Raw genomic sequence first — 19423 nt, forward strand, 5'->3', positions numbered from 1 at the left:
AGCGCCGCCACACCGCCCTCACCCCCGTGACGAACCGCCTCCCGCCAGAGCCGCCGCCAAAGGCCGTAGCCAATCGGCGAGCAGCTTCCCTGCGACGTCGCTAGTCGGAGGCCAATCCAAACTCCTCAAAGCGCCCGCTCCGGCAGGACAGCCAATGGCAGGGCACTGCTCAGGGAGCGGGGGGGCGTTCGTCGCCGCCGGGGGGTGGCACGAGCGCCTCGGGGCGGGGCGCTACCCCAGCAGCCACGGATCCTCCGCAGCGCCGCGGCCAGCTGAGCCCTCCCCCTGCGCGGCCCTGCTCGCTGATTGGCTATCGCGCTTCCTCGGCCGAGGAATACGGGGGCGTGACTGAGGCACGGACGCCCCGCGTTTCCGGGTTGCGGGGAGGGAGGGGGCGGCAATTCCCCTTGCGCATGCGCCTCGAGCGCCCAAAAGGGGTGGGGAAGGAATAACACGACAGCCTTAAAGCCCAAGCCGGAGGTGATTGGCTGGGAAGTCCGGAGCCAGTGTTCTATTGGGCGCCTGGGGCGGGTGCGCGGAGACTGGCGGCTCCCTGCTTTCCATTGGCCTTGCGCCGTGCCCGTTCCGAAGGGCCCGGGCGGTCATTGGGTAGCGGCGGTGCCAGTCCTGAGGCGGGGGAGAGAGTAGCGGTGGCGGAGTTTGAGGGGGGGGGGGGGGGGGAGGGGGGAGAAGATGTCGGGCTGCGAGGCCTGCGACGCCAAGAAGCTGGTGCGCTCGCCCAGCGGGCTGCGCATGGTGCCCGAGCACCGCTCTGCCCGCAGCCCCTTCGGCTTGGACGAGCCGCCCTGGGTGCCTGACAAGGAGGTATCGGTAGGGGCGGGGGCGCCGCCATTTCATCCTCGGGGGAGGGACGGGGGGGCTCCCCCCCGCCCCCTCGCCAGCCCCACCGGCTCCTCGCGGCGGCCGGTTGCCCCGCGGGGGTCCTCGCCGCCTCAGGGGGCCCGCTGCCCCGGCGGTGGCCGGGGACGCGCCTCGCCTGGCCGCGACCGGTCGGATGGGTTGAGATGGGGCTTCTTCCCCTTTCTCGCACGCCGCCGCGTTTCCCGGCACCTCCCGCTCTCCCTCCGCCGTCGCTGCCTGCCGGGGCACGGGGGGTGGTCGCAGCGGCTGAGGGGGGGCCCTTTGCAGCGCGGGGGGGGTTGCCAGCTGGCCGCCGGGACGCGCGCCGGGGTGGCGGGGCCGGCCCGGCTCTCCCGCCCGCCCGGTGCTGAGGGGTGCCGGGCAGGCTCGGCTCGCCTCGGCGACCGACCGGGCAGCGGATCGGGCTGGCCCGGGTGCGGTTTTTGTAGTTGTGAACCACAGGTCTTTTTACTTCGGTGGGAGCAGTGGACTGAAAAGGATAGGACTGTTACTCGTTCTTCGGGGGTGTGTGGCCCTGTCGCAAAAAATAGCGAGGAACTTAAAAGTGTAGTGAGCCATGCAGCGTTAACGTTTAGTGAAGCGTTCTCTTTTAAGTGCTTATAAAGGTAATTCTGAAGACCATGTTGATTTAAAAAAAAAAAAAGATGCAAAGTGTTAATAAGGCGAAGTTAGAACAGCCCTTCTGGCTCCCAGTGTGAATGTTCGTAGTGTTAAATGAGTATTGAATAACTTGGACTGTTTCAGTCGACTTTGCCTTTAAATAGTTTTCAAGTAAACTATGTGATCACGATGTTCTAGTAAATTTCATGTGATGTGCATTATTTATTACCAGTCCATACAACTAGATGCTAATACAACTTAGAATCGTTTGTTTGTTTGTTTATTTGTTGCCAGCCTTCTGTGGTGTGGATGCATGCCAATGCATTTAAATGTGGCCAGAATTAAGATTTATTTTAGATGAGCCAATATGAATTTAGGCAGGGAGTCATTAAACAAAGTCATTCTTTGCCAGACACTGACATGGTTGGTCTGTTTTGTATGGGAATGCTATGTCCTCCTTGGTTAGGAATGAGGAAGAAAATTTTGCTCCTACCTGGTATCTCCTGAGGCAGAAAGTTCTGTGTAAAAGTAGTAATTCTGGAGACTTGCTCTGCTAGTACAGCTTCTGCAGCTCAGACTAACCTTTACTGGCATAATGTGCATGACTCGTCAGTCAGTTGTTGGTTTTGTCCAAAATAACAACCCTTTTTTGGAAGGTGACTTTTTCAACTTATTTCAAACAAGTGGTCTGCTAAAATATCTTGTAGGAGTTTTATCAAGTTACTCTGTTCCATACTCAGGGAATAAAAAAAAAAAAAAAATAAAAAATCCTCCCTGTCATCAGTAGCAACTGGTTATCTGTCTTATACAAAGTGTAGGTAAGATAAAATTTTCCGTGACCGGAGCTGAGTGTCATTTGAAGCTATCAGTGCTCAGCTCTCAGTGCTCCCACCTACTTGGCACCATACGTGGTGTGGTGCACTGGGTGTGTTGCAGATGGGGTGCCTATTTATCAGGGAGCATGTAGCAAAATCTGAGCAGTTATTGTGCAAGGGGTTCTCTTTGCATTGTGTAGAGTCAGCTTTTGCTGTGCCCTGCGTGCACTGACTTGCACCACCTGGAAACATGATTCCTGGCATCATCATCATCAACGGATAGAATTTGTGTGTAACAGTTAAATTGAAGTTAGTTTTCTTCCTGACCTTCTGAAATGTAGTTTTATATTTCAGTAGTCTTTGATTATAGCAGACGAGTTTCATTTAAAAAAAAAAAAAGTAAGGTACTTCTAACTCATTCTAATACATAGTACCATCTTAATTCAGCTAAAGTTTTTTTGAGGATTGTGGTAGGATTTATTTAAACTAGTTAGATATATTTAAGAATTAAGTCTGTATATTTTAGATACATCAGTCTGATGTGCGTTGTTAGTTTGAATTTTATATTACAGTTGTACTGCAGGTATTCATTCTCCTTAGAATTCAACTTTTCCCTTCTAATCTGTTGGTCAATAGGCTGATGGTGTTGATTTGTGACTGAATGTTGCCTTTTATCAGACTCAGATATTTGCTATTGAGAGGAAGTGTATTATAGGCAAACATTTTAAATGCATTTGTTAATTCATATTCTTTATCTTGCAATATTGTTGTTTTGTAAAAAGTTATTTTACTAGATTTCTTGAAGTGTGTTGAAGTTCTGACATCCCTTTGATTAATGTTTACCAAATAAGTTAAAGACTTCTTCCTTAAATAAAGCAGGTACATAATATACAGGGAAGCTTACAGAATCCATGTTTTTATTAATAAAATGAAATTTAAAGAGATAGTGTTACCTAGTTAATTAATTCAGCAAGAACTCTTGCTCTTGTTACCATATCAGACATAATTAAAAAAAAAAACGTGTTCTTTGCCCAAGACAAGGGACTGGTATTAGCAAATGTTGATCTGGCTTTTCAAATATGCTGTCTTCTGCTGTGCAGCCAGTAACAGTCACAAATTCAGTCGCTTTATTTTTCTTATGCAGGAAGAGTCTACTGGCTTATTTTTTAAAAGTAGAGCCACCTAAAAATTACAGCAGTTAGCAGTTTTGTGAAACTTCTTTAACACTGAAATACATTTCAATTTTTTAACTTTATGTCACAAGATTATACAGTCTTAAAATATCAGTTCTTTTGAGGAGTTTGAAGTGTAAGACTGAAGCAGGACTACAGAAAACTTTCCTTTTGGTAGTCTTATTTATAAATAATGAGGTGGATAATAACATGAAAATTTGTGCTGAGCATCATTAAACTTGAGACAGAGCTTAAAATGTTGGTCACTGCATGTGCCTTGTCTAACCTGGAATTTCTTTGTTAATCAGCAGCAGAGCTCAACTGATGATGTTCCTATTAAGGAAATGTCGGACTAGAAATTGAGTAAAATTTGTATGTTCAAATGCAGAGGTGGCCAAACCTCATGACATCCAGCTGTGTACCAGATCTTTATGTGGCTGAGGAACGCTGTGTGCCTCAGAGCTTGGGATGTGCAAGAGGAGCTCACAGATGTGGTGACCGTGATTCCCTGGGGCTCCTGAATTGCTGCGGGAGGGAACTGAGCTTTATGTAGCTGGATTCTCTGTTGGCTCAGGCTCTTGGAGCTGGCACTAGTTGTGTGACAGGGCTGTGCTCGGACTGCTGGTGAGTTCGTGTAGCTGAGGCAATGAATTGGCCTTGTACAGTTGTAATATCAGAAAGCATCATGAGCCATATCTGCCATATGTTTGCATTGTGTTGTTTTCCACTCTAGCATCAGCTGTTTTGGTTGGGCGTGTTACAAGGTGCAATTTGATGAGCTTGTGAACTTTCACATCTGCAAAAGTTCACTGTGTTAACAAGCTCAACCAGGTGTTACCTTGCATCACTTCTTGAATCGCTTTGTTATTGTATATGCAAATAAAGCATGTGAAGTATAACTATAGCTTCCTGTCCATCTACAGTATTCTCACCTCTGGCTGGATCCAAAGTATTATGCAAATTCATTAGCACATTTAGGCAAACCTGTGGGAAGTTCCACTCTATTTGTAATGAACTAGCTCTTGGTATTTTTAAATTAATACCAAGATCCAATAACTGTTAGATGTTCTTCCATTTTCCTCTTGCTATATGAAGTAATCTGATACCAGTATTAGTGCCATGTTGATTGTATGTGAAACGAACATACTTTTGTGGCATGCATTTTTAATTTCTTTCTTCATATCTTTTTGTTTCCACTTGACAAAAAAATCAGATTTGCACTAGTTTTAAAAACCCTGTATCTTGAAGACACAAAAAGTTAACTCAAACATCATGCTTCCTTCTCTGTAAATGTGATAAAAACCCCTTCAAGCAACAAAGCTTAATTCAATACTCATGCACTCTCTATAATTATGTCAGCATATGGATGAATAGGAAGAATTCACCTTTCAAGATGTTCTTCAATAGAGATCTCTTCCCAGGCAAAGTAGAAGTTGATATTATGCAAATAGATTCACTTGATTCTGGTTACTCAAAGCAGAAGTGCCTTGAAGGAACAGTGTTTCAAGCCTGCTTGTGTTAGAACATTCTGTGGTGCCTACTACTGTATGCCATTCAATTTGTGGTTTATTTATGACCGCTCTATGCATCAGGCAGTGTTACCTGGAATTGAGAAATATTTTTCTTTAGAGTTTCTATTAAATAAGAGGATAGATAATTTTGTTCCTTCCTGAAAAGCAACTTGTATGTTTAGTGTGACAATGTGTATGAAGTCTATTTAGGACAGTGTTTAGAAGAGCATTTTTCCCCCCTAGTTTGTGGCTTATGCTTTCTAATTTCTGGCAAAAAAACCCCATGTTTTCATTAAGAAAATGAGTTAGATGCTTGGTAAATTCAAAGTATACCAAATTCTTACCAGGTCCAGCTCACAGACAAGCTATTAAGCTACACATATCAAAACCTAAAACACTAAATCAAGATCAGTGTGCAGTAAAATGTGGTATTAGCTGTGGAGTGCTACTTGTTACAGAGATGAAACCTGGGGAATGCTGAAGTTGCTTTATGCTGAAGGTTATTCATCAGTGAATGCTAGAATAAGCTTTTCTATAGCCATTGTGAAAAGAGCTGGTTGGATGCCTTAATTTGATATGTTATTTGAAACAATATGGGAACACTTACTTCTGCTTCTTTCTTGTGTGGGATTTAGAAATAGATAGCTTATTGTAACAAATATTGCAAGTAGCTATTTATGTTCCATTACAGTGACTGCAGTTACTCCATATTTGTTAAACTTCTGTTTAGACATCAGAACACTTCATATAAATTATTGCAAATGATCAACAATCTTCTACTTCAAAAGGACATGAAAAGTTTCTAAAGAATTTTAATTTAGCTCTTGTAATACTTTCTTGGCTGTAGTTGTTGAACTTGTGACAGTGATTGAGTATCTGCTGAAGCAAAAGTCCCTGAAATAGACAACAAAAGCTGTTGTAATCTGAAGGAATTTATAGAAGATAAAGGGTTAAGTATTGAAATATGTTAAAGGCAAATGGTTATTACTGTGTTCTTAGCAAATAGCACTGGCTCAGCTTAGGGCATGTTTTTAAGATGACATTCTGCTGTAGTCTGAGATAGTCCGGTTTGAGGAGTTTCAGTTTCTAGAGTTAAGTACAGGATCTAACCATGTTCTCCTGATTCAGATGTCAGGCATAATTTTGCATTAATATTTGCAAATAAACAAGTCATAACTGCATTATAAGCCTTACAGAGTGGTTTTTGATATGGTGGATAAAAATATGTAAAGTCTTGGTGAAAATCCAGTGATCTAACAGCTGAATATCAGCCTGTTGGTAGGTGACTCTCTATAAAGAAAATTTTAATTGTCTGACAATCACTGATCACTTCTGGTAGTTGAGAAAATAAAAACTGTCACCCCTTAAACTCTACTTAGTTGTGAGAGAGGAACTTCATTTTTTTTCTGGCTTTTCTTTTGGGAGGAGTGTGGGTGTAAGCTTGTTTTAGGAAAGAGATATTTCAGGAAGTGACATTTTGTAGCTGGAATAAAAAGTCCTAGTGGCTTGGAAGAAAACCAAGTATCTCCTAGCATGTTTCAAAAATGTGTAAGTATTGACAGCATGAAAATACGTAAACAATGTTTGAGAGAGTCAACAGAGCATACAGTGAGGATGACAGTTTATATAAAAACAGGTGACTCGAATATATGACTATCTCAATAGCTAAACATAATTAAGCATAATAAGTACTTCTGAAATATAGTTTTGACTGCTTGCAAGATGCAGTATTCCTTAGGGTGAATGAGTTTGGCAGCTTTTTTTGTCTTGTTATTTTGCTACATCAATATTAAATGAAAGCCATCCATTGTGAAAAGACAAAGGATGGAAATTTGTTGGAAGTGTTTCTTTTTAGGGCATAACATAAAGCTCAGTCGTTGTATATGGTAGTAGGATTAAAGGTTTAGAAATCTTGTAGATTAATCTTAATTTGTACTGTTTTCTAGTGCCCAAGATGTATGCAGTGTGATACAAAATTTGACTTCATAACTAGAAAGGTAAGAGACATCAATGAAATGTAAAGGATTAACTGTTACAAAATACTAATATGGACTTCTTTTTAAAATGTAGATGATTTCAGCAGAATAGCATGCAAAGTCTGATGTAACTTAAAGTAGTTTTTGTTTCTGTTCTGCCTTTTCTGAGTAGAGGCCATTTTTGTTTTAATTCTGTTTCTTTGAAATTTTTCTTCTTGCTCAATGTGTAGTACATAGAGTTTTTCCAACTTACTGGGTACCCACAGATTCACATTCAAAGGAGGAGTTAGAAGAACTCAGCCTGCAGTGGGCTGCTAATATCAGTACTGACATAGAAACCAAATCAACTAACTCAGCGGTGTTTGGGGAGATAAAATTAGTTGTGGAAATGTAAGCAAACATGTTTTCAGGAGTTATGAATTATAATCTTATATTAAAGAACCATATTGCTAAAGTGTGGAGGACTAAAACTCGGATTCTCCTTCTGTTCTAAAAGTAAAACAGGATTTATCTCAGGTTTGGGAAAGGGAATTTCTGATTAAAGTAGAAAGTGTAAACCGCCTTGATTGCTGTGAGCCATAATTAGGCTCGCTATATGAAGAAAACCCACTAACATTAGAGTTACATTATGTTCCTGCATAAAAGTAACCAGGTCACTGTGGAATGCATGCTGGTGTGCAGAATACTACTATCAGAAAACATTCTGCTGATATTGAGGTTTCTGCATGGGGAAGGAAAGCAGCCTCCCAAAAAAGGCCAGCAATGATTTTTAGCAGGGAATGTCATTCCTTTGTATGTTGTTTGGAGGGAGGGGGAAGGAGAAATTGTAAACCAGGCATTCTAATATGTTATACCAGATAGGTATACATTTTCAGGAGGCCTGAAGAGCATTAGGATGTCAGTTAGTGATCCTAGTAATAGACTAGAATAGACTATTTCAGTTGGAAGGAACCTACAATGATCATCTAGCCCAACTGCTTGGCCAGTTCAGGGCTGACCAAAGCTAAAGCATGTTGTTAAGGGTGTTGTCCAAATTCCCCTTAAACACTGACAGGCTTGGGGCATCGAGCACCTCTCTAGGAAGCCTGTTCCAGTGTTTGACCACCCTCTCGGTAAAGAAATGCTTCCTAATGTCCAGTCTAAACCTCCCTGGTGCAGCTTTGAACCATTCCCATACGTCCTATCACTGGATACCAGGGAGAAGAGATCAGCACTTCCCTCTCCACTTTCCCTCAATCACAGAGTATACTTTCTCCTAGTTCTTGTTTTAGTTGGATGGGTTAAGAGCATTGTGGTTGGTTGGTTGGAGTGTTTTGGTTGAGAAGCACTAATTCATTAGGCTGCTGTGTTTTACTTGTGTTAGCTTTGGGAAGTAAATGGAGGTAGCCCTGGGAAATAGGTACTCCAGAGAATTTTGCATAATATATGGAAGGAAAGCCTAACACTGACCAAAACTGCAGTGTATCGGTTCTTTGTATCAAGCTGTTCAAACTTGCTTTGAGCACAAATCAGTTCCTGCTTGCCTGGGAATACTTGTTCTGACATGAGAACTTGCATCAGGAAGACCTGCTGGGACTGTCACACCCCAGTAGTGATTTGGAGCACAAGCCACTTGTTGCAGATTTAGTAGCTGTGAAACACAGTGTAATAACTAGTTCTGATTTTGCAACTTCATTGGATTTGTACTATGCTACCTGGTATTTCTGATAGAGAAATAGCTTTAGGCTTTAAGTATGAAGATTTTTATCTTTTTCCATGGGAAAAACTTGAGAATAAGTTTTGAGAGAAGAATAAGATCTCCAGTTGAACTTTCCCAAGATCTTTGCTTGGAAATGGGAAGGGACCTAGAAACGACGCTTCTCTTGTGTTTTTTATTGACAGTAAGGTGAAGGATTTACTGGACACTGGAGAAACCCTTTCAGTGTCTTGTCTGGTCTGTGTCAGAAGCATGTTCACAGAGTGCCAACAAAGACTTATAGTGCTGTTGTTCATATATGCTCAGTCTTTTGTCTTCAATCTTCAGAGATTTCTTTCTACTACTCTAGCAATTAAATTTCCTTTACCTATCCCTCAACTTGTATGTTTCACACCTGAGAAACTGTTCAGTTTCTTGGGGAGGAGGATATTTAATGTGGTAACTTCTATCAAATTATTCCCTAACAGTTTCCTTCGTAAATAAATAAATAAAATGTTCTCTCATGCTTAGCATCACTGCAGAAGGTGTGGAAAGTGTTTCTGTGACAAGTGCTGCAGTAAAAAAGTGCCTCTGCCTCGCATGTGCTTTGTGGACCCTGTGCGGCAGTGTGCTGAATGTGCCCTCATCTCTCAGAAAGAAACAGAGTTTTATGACAAACAGCTTAAAGTACTCATGAATGGTAAGGACTGAATGCATATATAAGCTGGTTTGATCTCATTTATATTTATTCAAATGCTGTGTTAAACAAATCTGATAAACAGCAAGAGTAATGCCTCTTGTCAAACAAGCTGCAGTTGTCTCCTTTAAATACTGTTTTGTTGTCATGCTTTTTGTTTGCCAGTTAATAATTCTGTGTTATGAGTTTGTTTAGAGATAAGTTTACACTTTTAGTTTACAAAGAGTGATTTAATTAAAGACAGAGGAATTTTTAATGCCTCTGAGAACAGATGTGTGTGCAGTTGGCATTTTTATTAAAATGATGCATCTTCTGGCCATATTCCTGTCACGTTAAATAGGGATGAAAAATAATTTACAGTAGAGAATATTTTAGTATTCTCTAACGAGATACAGTGCTTGTTTCAGGCTTCATCTGTGAGCTTTGATCTTGTCCATGGCCTACAGCTATGGCTGATGGCATATCATCATGAGTGGTCAATTTTGCATAGCATTAAAACTACATGCAATACAGTAATTTGTGTTCCAATTACATTAAGAAAGCTGAGTCTTCAGTTTATAAAATCTTCTGTGATCGTTCGGTGCCTTTTGATGGGCTCTCAACTCTCAGCATGATGCCAATGTGTATAATTGGTAAGCTAAACCACAAGTCTGATTAGCATGAATGTTCTTAGGGAGATTCTAGGTTCAGAAAGGAGTATGTGCATCCCTGTAACACACAAATCATTCTTCACTCTGCAAATGAGGGTGTAGAAGAGTTTTTAAATAATGTATTTTCAACAGAAGACTTTTTTTAAAGTTTGTCCTGCTTGCATTCGTGTTATGAAATTGAAGTCTGAAGTTGTTCCTGGCTTGCAGTAGAGCCACAGATCTCAGATGGTGGTTGTGATGATCTTGGCAGTTTTGTGCTGTTGCCTCTCTGTTGCTTCAGCAGCAGCCTGGGGGCCCATGCTGAGGGGCCAGTGAGACTGTGCAAAGCTGTGAAATAGGCAGCAAGGTGAAGCTGTCTGAGGCCACGTGGTTCAGATAATGGAGATGGACTGCAGACAATTTGGCAGGGCTGTATGTTGTTATTTTTTTTCATTTCCCAGACCAACAGTATTGGGATTAGGTAATACAGGGAGCATGAGGCATGGGGGAAATAAAGTGGTTAGGCGTGTAGTCTGCTTTATATTAAGTTATGAATCACTTCACTAATGTAGCTAAGATGACTTTCCTGATGTCAAAGGAGCTGTTTTGAGCAGGAAGAAACATAACATGAAGGCTGAAGTTCATTGACCTCAAAGTAAGACTGAACTAGCCTTCAGTAATGAAAAAGAGGTGTGTTTACTAAGTGTAGAGCTGAAGGGCACATCCTGCTATTAGATTCTTCTGACAATTTTTTAAATACTGAAACAATAGTTTGTATTATGGTGACAAGATAGGGTTTTTAATTGCCTGGTTTTGCCATCTCCAAATCTGTTGCCATTTTTAAAAGATTAATCTTAGATATCATCTGTATTTCTACAACATGTGGGAGAAATTACATAGCAATTGTGAAAGGTCCTGTGATTCAGAATGTGATAATTAAAGATCAGCTTTTTATACTTGAGTGTTCTGCTGATGTTAATCAGTTTAACATTTCAATTAGTTTCTTAATTCACCCAATTCAGTGTATTAGGTGCAGTAAGTAAAAATCAGTTATCCTTTTTGATACTTGAATGTTCCTTCCTAAACTCTGCATTAGAATACTAAAACATTTCTTTCCAGGTGCTACATTCTTTGTAACTCTAGGATCATCTGACAAATCTGAGCTCATGGTTTGTCGACTTTCCAACAATCAGAGGTGAGAAAGATTGATAGAATTGCACTTGTAAACTGTATTGTTGCACATACAGTTTTATTATTATCTAATAACCTAAACAAAATAAGATTAACATGATGTGGGGATGTTGGAGAGAGTAATTGGACTGAAAGGATGGATAAAATTTTATTGGAGTAAGTTTGAATTTACTAGCAGTGTGGATCTGAATGCTTTGGAATGGTGGACCTCCACTCACTGATAATGCCTCTCAGTCCCACTGGAACACAGTATTTTTGCCAGCTAATAGGGGGATCATAGGAAGCGGGGGGCAGGGAAAAATCTGTAGCCACTGAAAAAAGCTTATTTTGGAATGATTCTAACACTGCACTGTATTGCTTAACATTACAGCCAAAGCATTACTTTGGTCATCCCTATAATTTGGTTGGCTAGAACACTTTAGACTCTGTATTCTCTTCTTCCCCCAGAACTTTGGAAGAATGCTTTTAATATTTTGAAAGGGACTCCTGGCAAACTGAACTGTAGGTTTTGTGGGTTTTTTTTTCATTTAAGTGAAGAACTTCAATGAAGAGTAATTTTTCCTGCTTGATTTCTCTCCTTCCCCACCCCAAAGAACATATAAACAGCTAGTCACTGAGAGATTATGGTTTTTTTTTTCCTTTGATTTGGACTTGGTATGGTAGGGAAAAAAAAAACGTTTTTTTTTTAAAAAGTTTTTCATCTGTTATGTAGATATCTGGTTTTGGATGGAGACAGCCACTATGAAATTGAAATTATACAGATTTCAACTGTTCAGATACTTACAGAGGGATTTACTCCTGGAGGTAATTTTTTTTCATTGAATGCAGATTAACTGTTACGAAAAAAATATGTGACTTTGTAATTATTGTTTGAGCTAGACAGTGCATTTCTAGGTTATTGGTAACTTAGGTGTAACTATGTTAGTTACAACTGCTCTCGGAATGAAGTGCAGTGTGTGCAACCCTATCTGTGGCTAGTGGGATTTTGGGGAAAACCTAAGAATTACAGCTGTAATATGGGAGAGCTTCTTGATAAACTTGAGTAAAGGTGGTCATCATCTGTTCTGATCCTTTCTCTTGGCTAAATATAAACATCTATTGATTCAAAAGCTCATAGGAGGGAACTGTTAGTCTTTGGTAGCTTCCATTTCAGAATCCAGCTGGGATTTCTTTTCTACTGGTACAATTGTGAGGAAAGTGAGAGAGAAGCTGGGGGGGAAGGGGGATATAAATACTTAAACTATGCTTTCTTCGCTTCATTTAAAATTAAAGGGTGGCCAAATGAAACTGGTAACACCTGAATCAGAGGGCAGCTACTTACTGCCTCGTCTCTTACCAGATTTTAGAGTATTTCAGGATGAACTTGAATATGATTTCACTGAAATGAGAACAAACAAGGTCAGGAATTTTAATAATTGTTCTCTAGCAACACCTCTGTCACTGCTGGAATTGTCTAATCAGACAGCCTATCTGTGCAATATTCAGTCAGTACAGCATGTTAACTTCAATGAACTTATCTTGGTACTGAAATCAACCAGATTTGTTGCTGAGTTCCTTAATGCTCCTGTAATTCCTTGTTCACTACTCTTCTGACTGCTGTATCTTTTTGCCTGCCTGCCTTCTTGATGGTAGAAAAAGATATTCACACTTACACCAGCCTTCTGGAGAGCCAGCATATTACTGAAGGTATCGCCAGTACCTTTGAGCATGACTCACCTAAGCATGTTGTCATGGCCCCTCTCCCATCTTTCTTCCTCTGCAGTGCTGTTTTTTTGCTTGATCTCTAGCTGTTCAGCTTAAGTTATGTTCAAATCTGACATGTACCTGTCTCTTCCCATCTGTCTGTTTAATAAACTGAGAATGAATGTTTTTTGTAACTTTTTGGAGGAGAACTAAAACACTCAAGGCCGCCTTTAGACCACATGTGCTATTGTCCATGCTAGAAGAGAGAAGGGAAGATGAGAAATAGTATCTTTAGTGGTACACAGTATTACACATCATCTACTTCAGCAGAGGTGTGATGAATTGTGTATACCAGAAATGAATAATATGCTTCTTCTGTACTGTCCAGTAAAGCTTTGCACTGAATAAATAAACTGTTAATTAATGGCTTGCTTTTACACATCTTTAAAAGAAGTAAGACGTCATTATGCAAGGTGTGTTCTGCCTGACTCAGTAATGTCCTGGAATACCAGACATGGGCAAACTGGTCAAGGCTGTAGGTGTTCGATTTCCACTGGCTTATCTTTGAGTAGCCCCTTAATCTGTTACTTTGACCAGGTAGATGTAGGATAAACCAAAATCCAACTTCATCACTTGCTCCCCTGCAAGAGGAGCAAATGGGTACTTCTATAAACACTGCTTGCAGGCTTTTGATCAGGTTGCTTAGATTGAGATTGTCTTTGTTTGGCTGCTTGGGTTTTGCAGTAATGGCCCCCAGGAGCCCTCTCACACACACGCTTCTGTTTAAAATGAATTTTGCAAAAAGTGTCCTTCTGTGTACAGTGGTGCTGTTCCTGGGGCTTAGTTTATGCTCTACTGCTTCAGGAAATAGTGCCAATAAAGAAAGTGTGGTATTCTAAACAAAGCTTTTGTTTCATTTCTGTATTTTTGCTTTGGTTTATCTTAACCTCTATGCAGCTAGAGTAAAAGAGATACAAACATCTTGCTAATCACACTGTTGTCAGAGCAATGTCCTTTGTAGCGGATTTTGTTCAGGAAGCAAATGACGTTGCCTGTCATTATCTAGTCTTGCGTAAGCATCTTTTCCAACCTTTGGAAGGACTTTTGACTGCTATGACAGACTTTGGATCAAGCAGGGATCCCTCTTTTCTATCACTTTTCTAACTGGACACAAGTAATTCAGTTTGCAAACTGCAGGCTACAGTATGAAACTGTGGCATCTACTTAAGAGAAGACACGCTAATACTAAAATAATGAGGGTATTCTTAGTGTGTGTAGCTAGCGGCTTTATCTCATGGCTTGTACAAGTTCTGCCTCAGTGATTGCCAGGGAGAATTGAACGATACTGAGTCTGCACACTCCATTGCCTGGCACTAACACCCATGGTCACTACCTCCTCTGATGTGGCAGTTGTTACTGCAGTTGCTAGCGCTTTGAATTAAGCGATGAGCTAGTTTTCCTTAAACATGCTTATTAGCTAGAAGAAGTTGTGTTACTTAGTTGGTAAAACCTGTTGCTGTTCACGATTTTCTTTCTTTTTTCAGGAGGTAATACTCGTGCCATAGGTATGATTCTGCAGTATAAGGTACCAGGATCAGAGGAGCTAACGCAGATGAAATTTACAGCTAGTGAAGACTTCAGCTGTAACAAGAAGCTGTCAGCAAGCTGGCTGGCAGCTATGCATAAGGTAAGCAAAGGAGGCAAAACTTATAGAAGGCTTTACATAGGGTGCTTAGTAGCACTAAAGAAGCACACAGCCTTAGGAGTCTTTTTTTTCTTTTTTATTTAAGGATTCTAGGGCCTTGTTGCTAAGAAAACAGAAGCTATGGATGGTTGTTGTGAACATGACTTCAGCTTTATGCTCAGATAGCTGAAGGAAGATACACACAACAAAGAGTTTCCCAAGATCTTATGTGTGTTAGGTGAAAAGTAGGAATTGGACTTTCAAGTTCCTTGGGTTTTTGTTACTCACTGAAGAATGTGCATTATGAAATACTCTCTTAAACCTAAACTCAGCTAATAGTTTTTACTACTTCATGAAGGTTCAAAGAAGTTGTTGATTTTTGAAAACGGGAACAGAGGTGGGGGCAGGACCCTGGGGAAGACTTTAATCTTTTGTTGCTAGGCATTGTATGGCTAATGAAACTGAAGTTCCTATTTCATAAGTCAGAGTTATGGGAGACAAAAACCAAAACCACCCCAGCTAGTTCTGGAACTTTGTTTATCCGATCAGTTGATAATTAGAACTGTAATTTATAAGCTGTCTGCAAATGCAAGTGTGTGGCTGTTTGCTACTCTACCACTGTTGTTAAGCTCCCCAGCCACCCCTAACCCCAGCATTTAACTCTGTGTTCAGCACAGCACACTCAAACTTTGTATTGCTGTGTGAGTACAGTTTAGCTCTTCCTTAGACCTGTTCCACTTTGTCTTTCACAAGCAATGCAACTCCTACAAATATGGTGAGAACTGGCACTTCATGGATAACCTTAACACCCTAACACCCTCCCTGTGCCCCAGAGTTGTCTCCTTCGATAGTTCAGTTCGGAGTAACTGACCAGTGCAGTGAGACTTTCAGAGGTCCTAGTTAATACCACATAAAAGGACTTGCAGCTAGAGAATGCACATCTGTTCCTGCTGCAGGGGCTTGATTGATCCTATAGGATGAGACACATGGAACACCTCAGCAAAACTTTGCAAGGAGGAGGCAGAAGGGGTAGGAGGAATATCAGAGTAACTGTTTACTGCATGTGATTAGACAGATTACCAAAATCTCAGAAACTTCTATTACTGCTAGCTTTTCTAAAGGCAGTTTTGATCAGAAAGGGTCATTTCTGACCAAGAAGAAACAGATGTGTTGAGCTAAAGTCTTCAGTGACCTCAGGTTCTGCACTTAAAGTAACCCTGAAATAGTCTCAAAAGTTACTCTAGTGCCTATGTAAATGCTATTAAATGCCTTAGACTAAGGAAAAGAGAGGAAGAATTTAAAGCCTTGGGTTTAAAGGAAACATTTGGAGGGGTAGGAAGGAGATGGAAGTGGCTGCAAGTGAAACTTCATTTAACACGATGACATTTTGCCTTCATGCTAGGCAACAAAACTTCTTTATGAGTCCCGGGACCAGTAAGAACAGCCGCTTGAGGGAAGACACCAGCCTCCATGGACCTGCCTCTCACTTTTTGCTAATTTGACAGCTGGTAACATTTGCTGTTCTTGACCCTTTCTCATTCCAGTGTGGTTCATTATGTAAGAACTGGCAAATGCAATGTGAGTATGAGTATTCACTATAGTGTGCAATATGTATACAATTAATGCTTTAAACAGCCTCACCTTTTAAGACTTTGTATATTTTGTTAAGCCTTTATTGGCACTTAATATGAAAGTGACCTGCACTACAGCTAATGTACAGCACAACTTTTATAGTAACAATTATAAATACTGTTTGCTACAAAAAGCAAACAAATGTGTATGTCTCTTCTGCAGAGAATAGCTTTTGGGTATAGATCTCAGGTTTTTCCCTCTATCCAAATGTTTAAAATCGATGTACAATAAAATCTGCCTTAGATATGATTTTATAGAAATCACTTGGGTTTTAAACATTTCATTTTAAACATATAAATACTTCACCAAATACCACCAAATTGGACTTACATGAACATGACCTTGAAACTTAACTTCTGTAATAAATAAGCTTCCAGAATAATTTTTAGTTTTGTATTTTCTTTTTGGTAACTAGCTTTTGTTAATCTAACTGTAATGCTAGCTGAAATTGTATACAATTTAATGTACAAATATGAATAAATTAATTCACTTATTTAAAAGAATGAAGTGATATTTAATTTCACAATATATAACTTCTTTAATGATGGATGCTGCGGTCTCTACTCTCTGAAACTTTTGACTTCTTATAAACAGCACCCTAATTCTAGTTCTAAGTGTTGATAATTGCTTCAACTATTGGCATGAATCATTTGGCTACACCTGCTGAGCCAAGTGTCTTTCTCCCCTCTGTCTTCCTATGCTGGTAAAAATTGAGTAAACAAGCACACAAGGCTCAGTTGTCAGCTTATGTTTAAAGGACCCTTGAGAGCTTTTCCAGACAAATACTAATTTGTCACAGTTGGAATACTGGTGTAAGGAGGTTCCAAAACTGTTTAGCAAGTTGTTTTCTGTGCAGCTGGTGAAACAGTGAGGAAACTTGAGTAACAGATAGAACAGGGCAAGCTAGAATTAGTCTTTACATAGACTATGACCAAAGGCACGTCTACTTTGGCTACCTATGTAAAAATACTGGAGAATGCAGCCATACCTTAGCAGTACTTTATTGTGCACATTTACATGTTCTCTGAATTAGTGTATCATAGGCTCTTGAAATCATCACGTTCATGTAGCAAATTCTTCAACAATAATACCCTTTCACTTTTCACCACAATATATACAGTTAATGCTAACCTGTGGTAAAAGCAAGTTACAGCACTGCAGAAATGGATATATAAATTATACACAGAACTTGTACATGAAGAATTAATCAAATTGCATACTGTTAAATGGGAGAAGATTACAAGAAATACAACTAAAACTTATAATGGGAAATTCAAAATATACTTTTGGTATATAAAATCATGTACAATTAAAATTCCAGTGAAGTGCTTTTTTTTTAATTATTTTTTGCTTGAAACTACAATGTAGTGGAATAGGTTATTGCATAACTTGCCTTGGCAACAGCTGTAGGCTGCCAAGAACCACAGAAACTGTCCTCAAATAAGATACTGCCTTTCTTAAATCCTTCTCTAAACCTTGTTTCTTTCTTCTCCTTGACTTAGCATCTACGCAGCCCTCTTACTACTTCTATCCAGTCCTTCATATTTTCTTCTAGACTGACTCAGGCAGACTTCAGATTACACAGTATAACCCTTACCAGACTCTTACCCTTTTCAACTATTGCACTTTCATCCATGCAGACGTACAAATCCCTTAAGCTGCTGCAAGTTCGGTACTGTTTTGTCCAGGATGGACAAGCCCAGGTGGTTAGTAGGGGAACCTTTATATTAGTAGAGGTAACACTGGTGCTGTAGGCTGAATAATAAGAAAATAAAACACCAAGTGAAATATTGTGTAGGGATTTTGAAAAGTGTACAAATACTGTTGTTTTGTTAGTTCTCTACCTTGATTCTAAACGCAAATAATACTAGATGCTAGACTATGTAAAGCTTTTGTTGGGGTTGTCTGACTAGGATTTAAGTGTATAGCATGTTACCACTTAAAATCCTAGCCTTCATCAAGCTTTGGTGACTACTTAATTATGCATGTAATAGGTGAAGATCTTGTGTCATAGAACCCAAAGAGGTGATTAGTAATGAGAACTCAACATTCACTGGTATTGAACAAAATATCCAGAATCCTGACATGGGACAGTTACTGTGGGGTTGGAGCAAACTGGACAGCATATCTGCACTCTGGAAATGACACCTCTGAACATTTAACACAAGAAAGCTCCTACCATGGAACTTTAACTTAAAACACTGCTTTAGACGATAGTTGGCGCAACACTGTAGGTAGTGGAGGTATCGCTCTCCTCATCAGTGGTGGGTCACATAAAAACGATCCTCATTTACAAACTGCAGATCTTGAAAATTGTGGATGCTGTCCATTTAACAAGAGAAAGCACCATTAAAACTAAATATCATAGTTTTATTTCTCTGTGTGAAATGATCAGAAATGATGGCTCCAGTGTATGTTTTAAGTTTCCAGTTACCAGCATGGTATTGCACTGTTGTACAACTGAATTCAAGCAAGGGTTCGCTGTCTGGGTTTTATTCGTGGATATAACTGTAAAAACAGAATAAAAATATTAGGCTTTGCATGGTTGATAACAAGTTAAATATAAATCAATTCAATTATAACCAAGGGGTACTTGTTAACAAGAACTGGCTGATGAAGTGTTTTGGGGGTGAGGTTTTTCTAAGCTACAGTATTTTCTTAGGTAACTTCTGAAAACTTAAACCAGAAGCAGCAGGAGGCTGAGGTCTGACTTACTCCTGCCAAGAGCAGCAGAAATGCTGCTCTGAAAATGACTTCATTCATTTAGCTCAAGATCCCAGACCAGACCGAAGGATGCTTTTATGTGAGTACAAGAATTCCCTGTTGAGCTCTACAGAGAGCTTATTTCCTGCTCTGTAAGATTTTCTTACGCATTTTGTCCTCTGTATCTCTACATGGTAGCCTTCCATTCCTGGTCTCTCATGACAGCAGCGTTCCATTTGACTGAGAGCAGCATAAACAACTTGCCTATGGTTGTCATCTTCAAGGCTCTTCCCTGTTTTAGATTTGTACGTATCTGTATGTTGCTTATCTTGAGCCAGGTATTAAAAACCTTCCTAAAGAACTTCCTGGGCCAAAGCTTCGAGCTGCCTAATAAAGCCACTGCACTTTACATAGGAGCCCTGTATTTTAGGCAAGGGGAAAAAAAAAATCTTACTAAAGATGAAAGTATAAACCATATTAAATAAATACACTAACTTGCCAAATAAAAACCAGCACTAATCTCCTAGCCATAGCTGCTCCTTTTTGTTTACAATGACAGAGAGGCCAGAGAGA

At 40.2% G+C, this 19423-nt stretch overlaps 2 protein-coding genes across 6 annotated transcripts in view; one reads left to right on the forward strand and one right to left on the reverse strand.

Annotated features, from left to right (window-relative positions):
* The first annotated feature begins 653 nt into the window (after positions 1-653).
* Positions 654-16647, forward strand: ZFYVE21 (zinc finger, FYVE domain containing 21). 4 transcript variants are annotated; one of them, XM_010565441.1, is made up of 8 exons: positions 654-831; positions 6927-6977; positions 9163-9331; positions 11077-11152; positions 11861-11952; positions 12781-12834; positions 14376-14518; positions 15918-16647. In XM_010565441.1, exons 1-8 carry the CDS (start codon positions 694-696, stop codon positions 15951-15953), a joined length of 759 nt encoding a protein of 252 aa, XP_010563743.1. In that variant the 5' UTR covers positions 654-693; the 3' UTR covers positions 15954-16647. The 4 variants fall into 4 exon arrangements, with proteins under 4 accessions (XP_010563743.1, XP_010563744.1, XP_010563745.1 ...); XM_010565442.1 differs by having other exon boundaries at positions 654-825; XM_010565443.1 differs by lacking the exon at positions 12781-12834.
* Positions 16648-17134: 487 nt separating this feature from the next.
* PPP1R13B (protein phosphatase 1, regulatory subunit 13B) overlaps positions 17135-19423 on the reverse strand; it is a 72543-nt gene continuing 70254 nt past the window's right edge. For both annotated transcript variants that reach the window (XM_010565439.1, XM_010565440.1), the window contains one exon: positions 17135-18655. In XM_010565439.1, the coding sequence (XP_010563741.1) occupies positions 18614-18655 (42 nt within the window). In that variant the 3' untranslated portion in view covers positions 17135-18613. The remainder of the gene's footprint in view (positions 18656-19423) is intronic.

Source organism: Haliaeetus leucocephalus, unplaced genomic scaffold, assembly GCF_000737465.1.
Source record: "Haliaeetus leucocephalus isolate CR32 unplaced genomic scaffold, Haliaeetus_leucocephalus-4.0 Scaffold191, whole genome shotgun sequence".
Classification (NCBI taxonomy): domain Eukaryota; kingdom Metazoa; phylum Chordata; class Aves; order Accipitriformes; family Accipitridae; genus Haliaeetus; species Haliaeetus leucocephalus.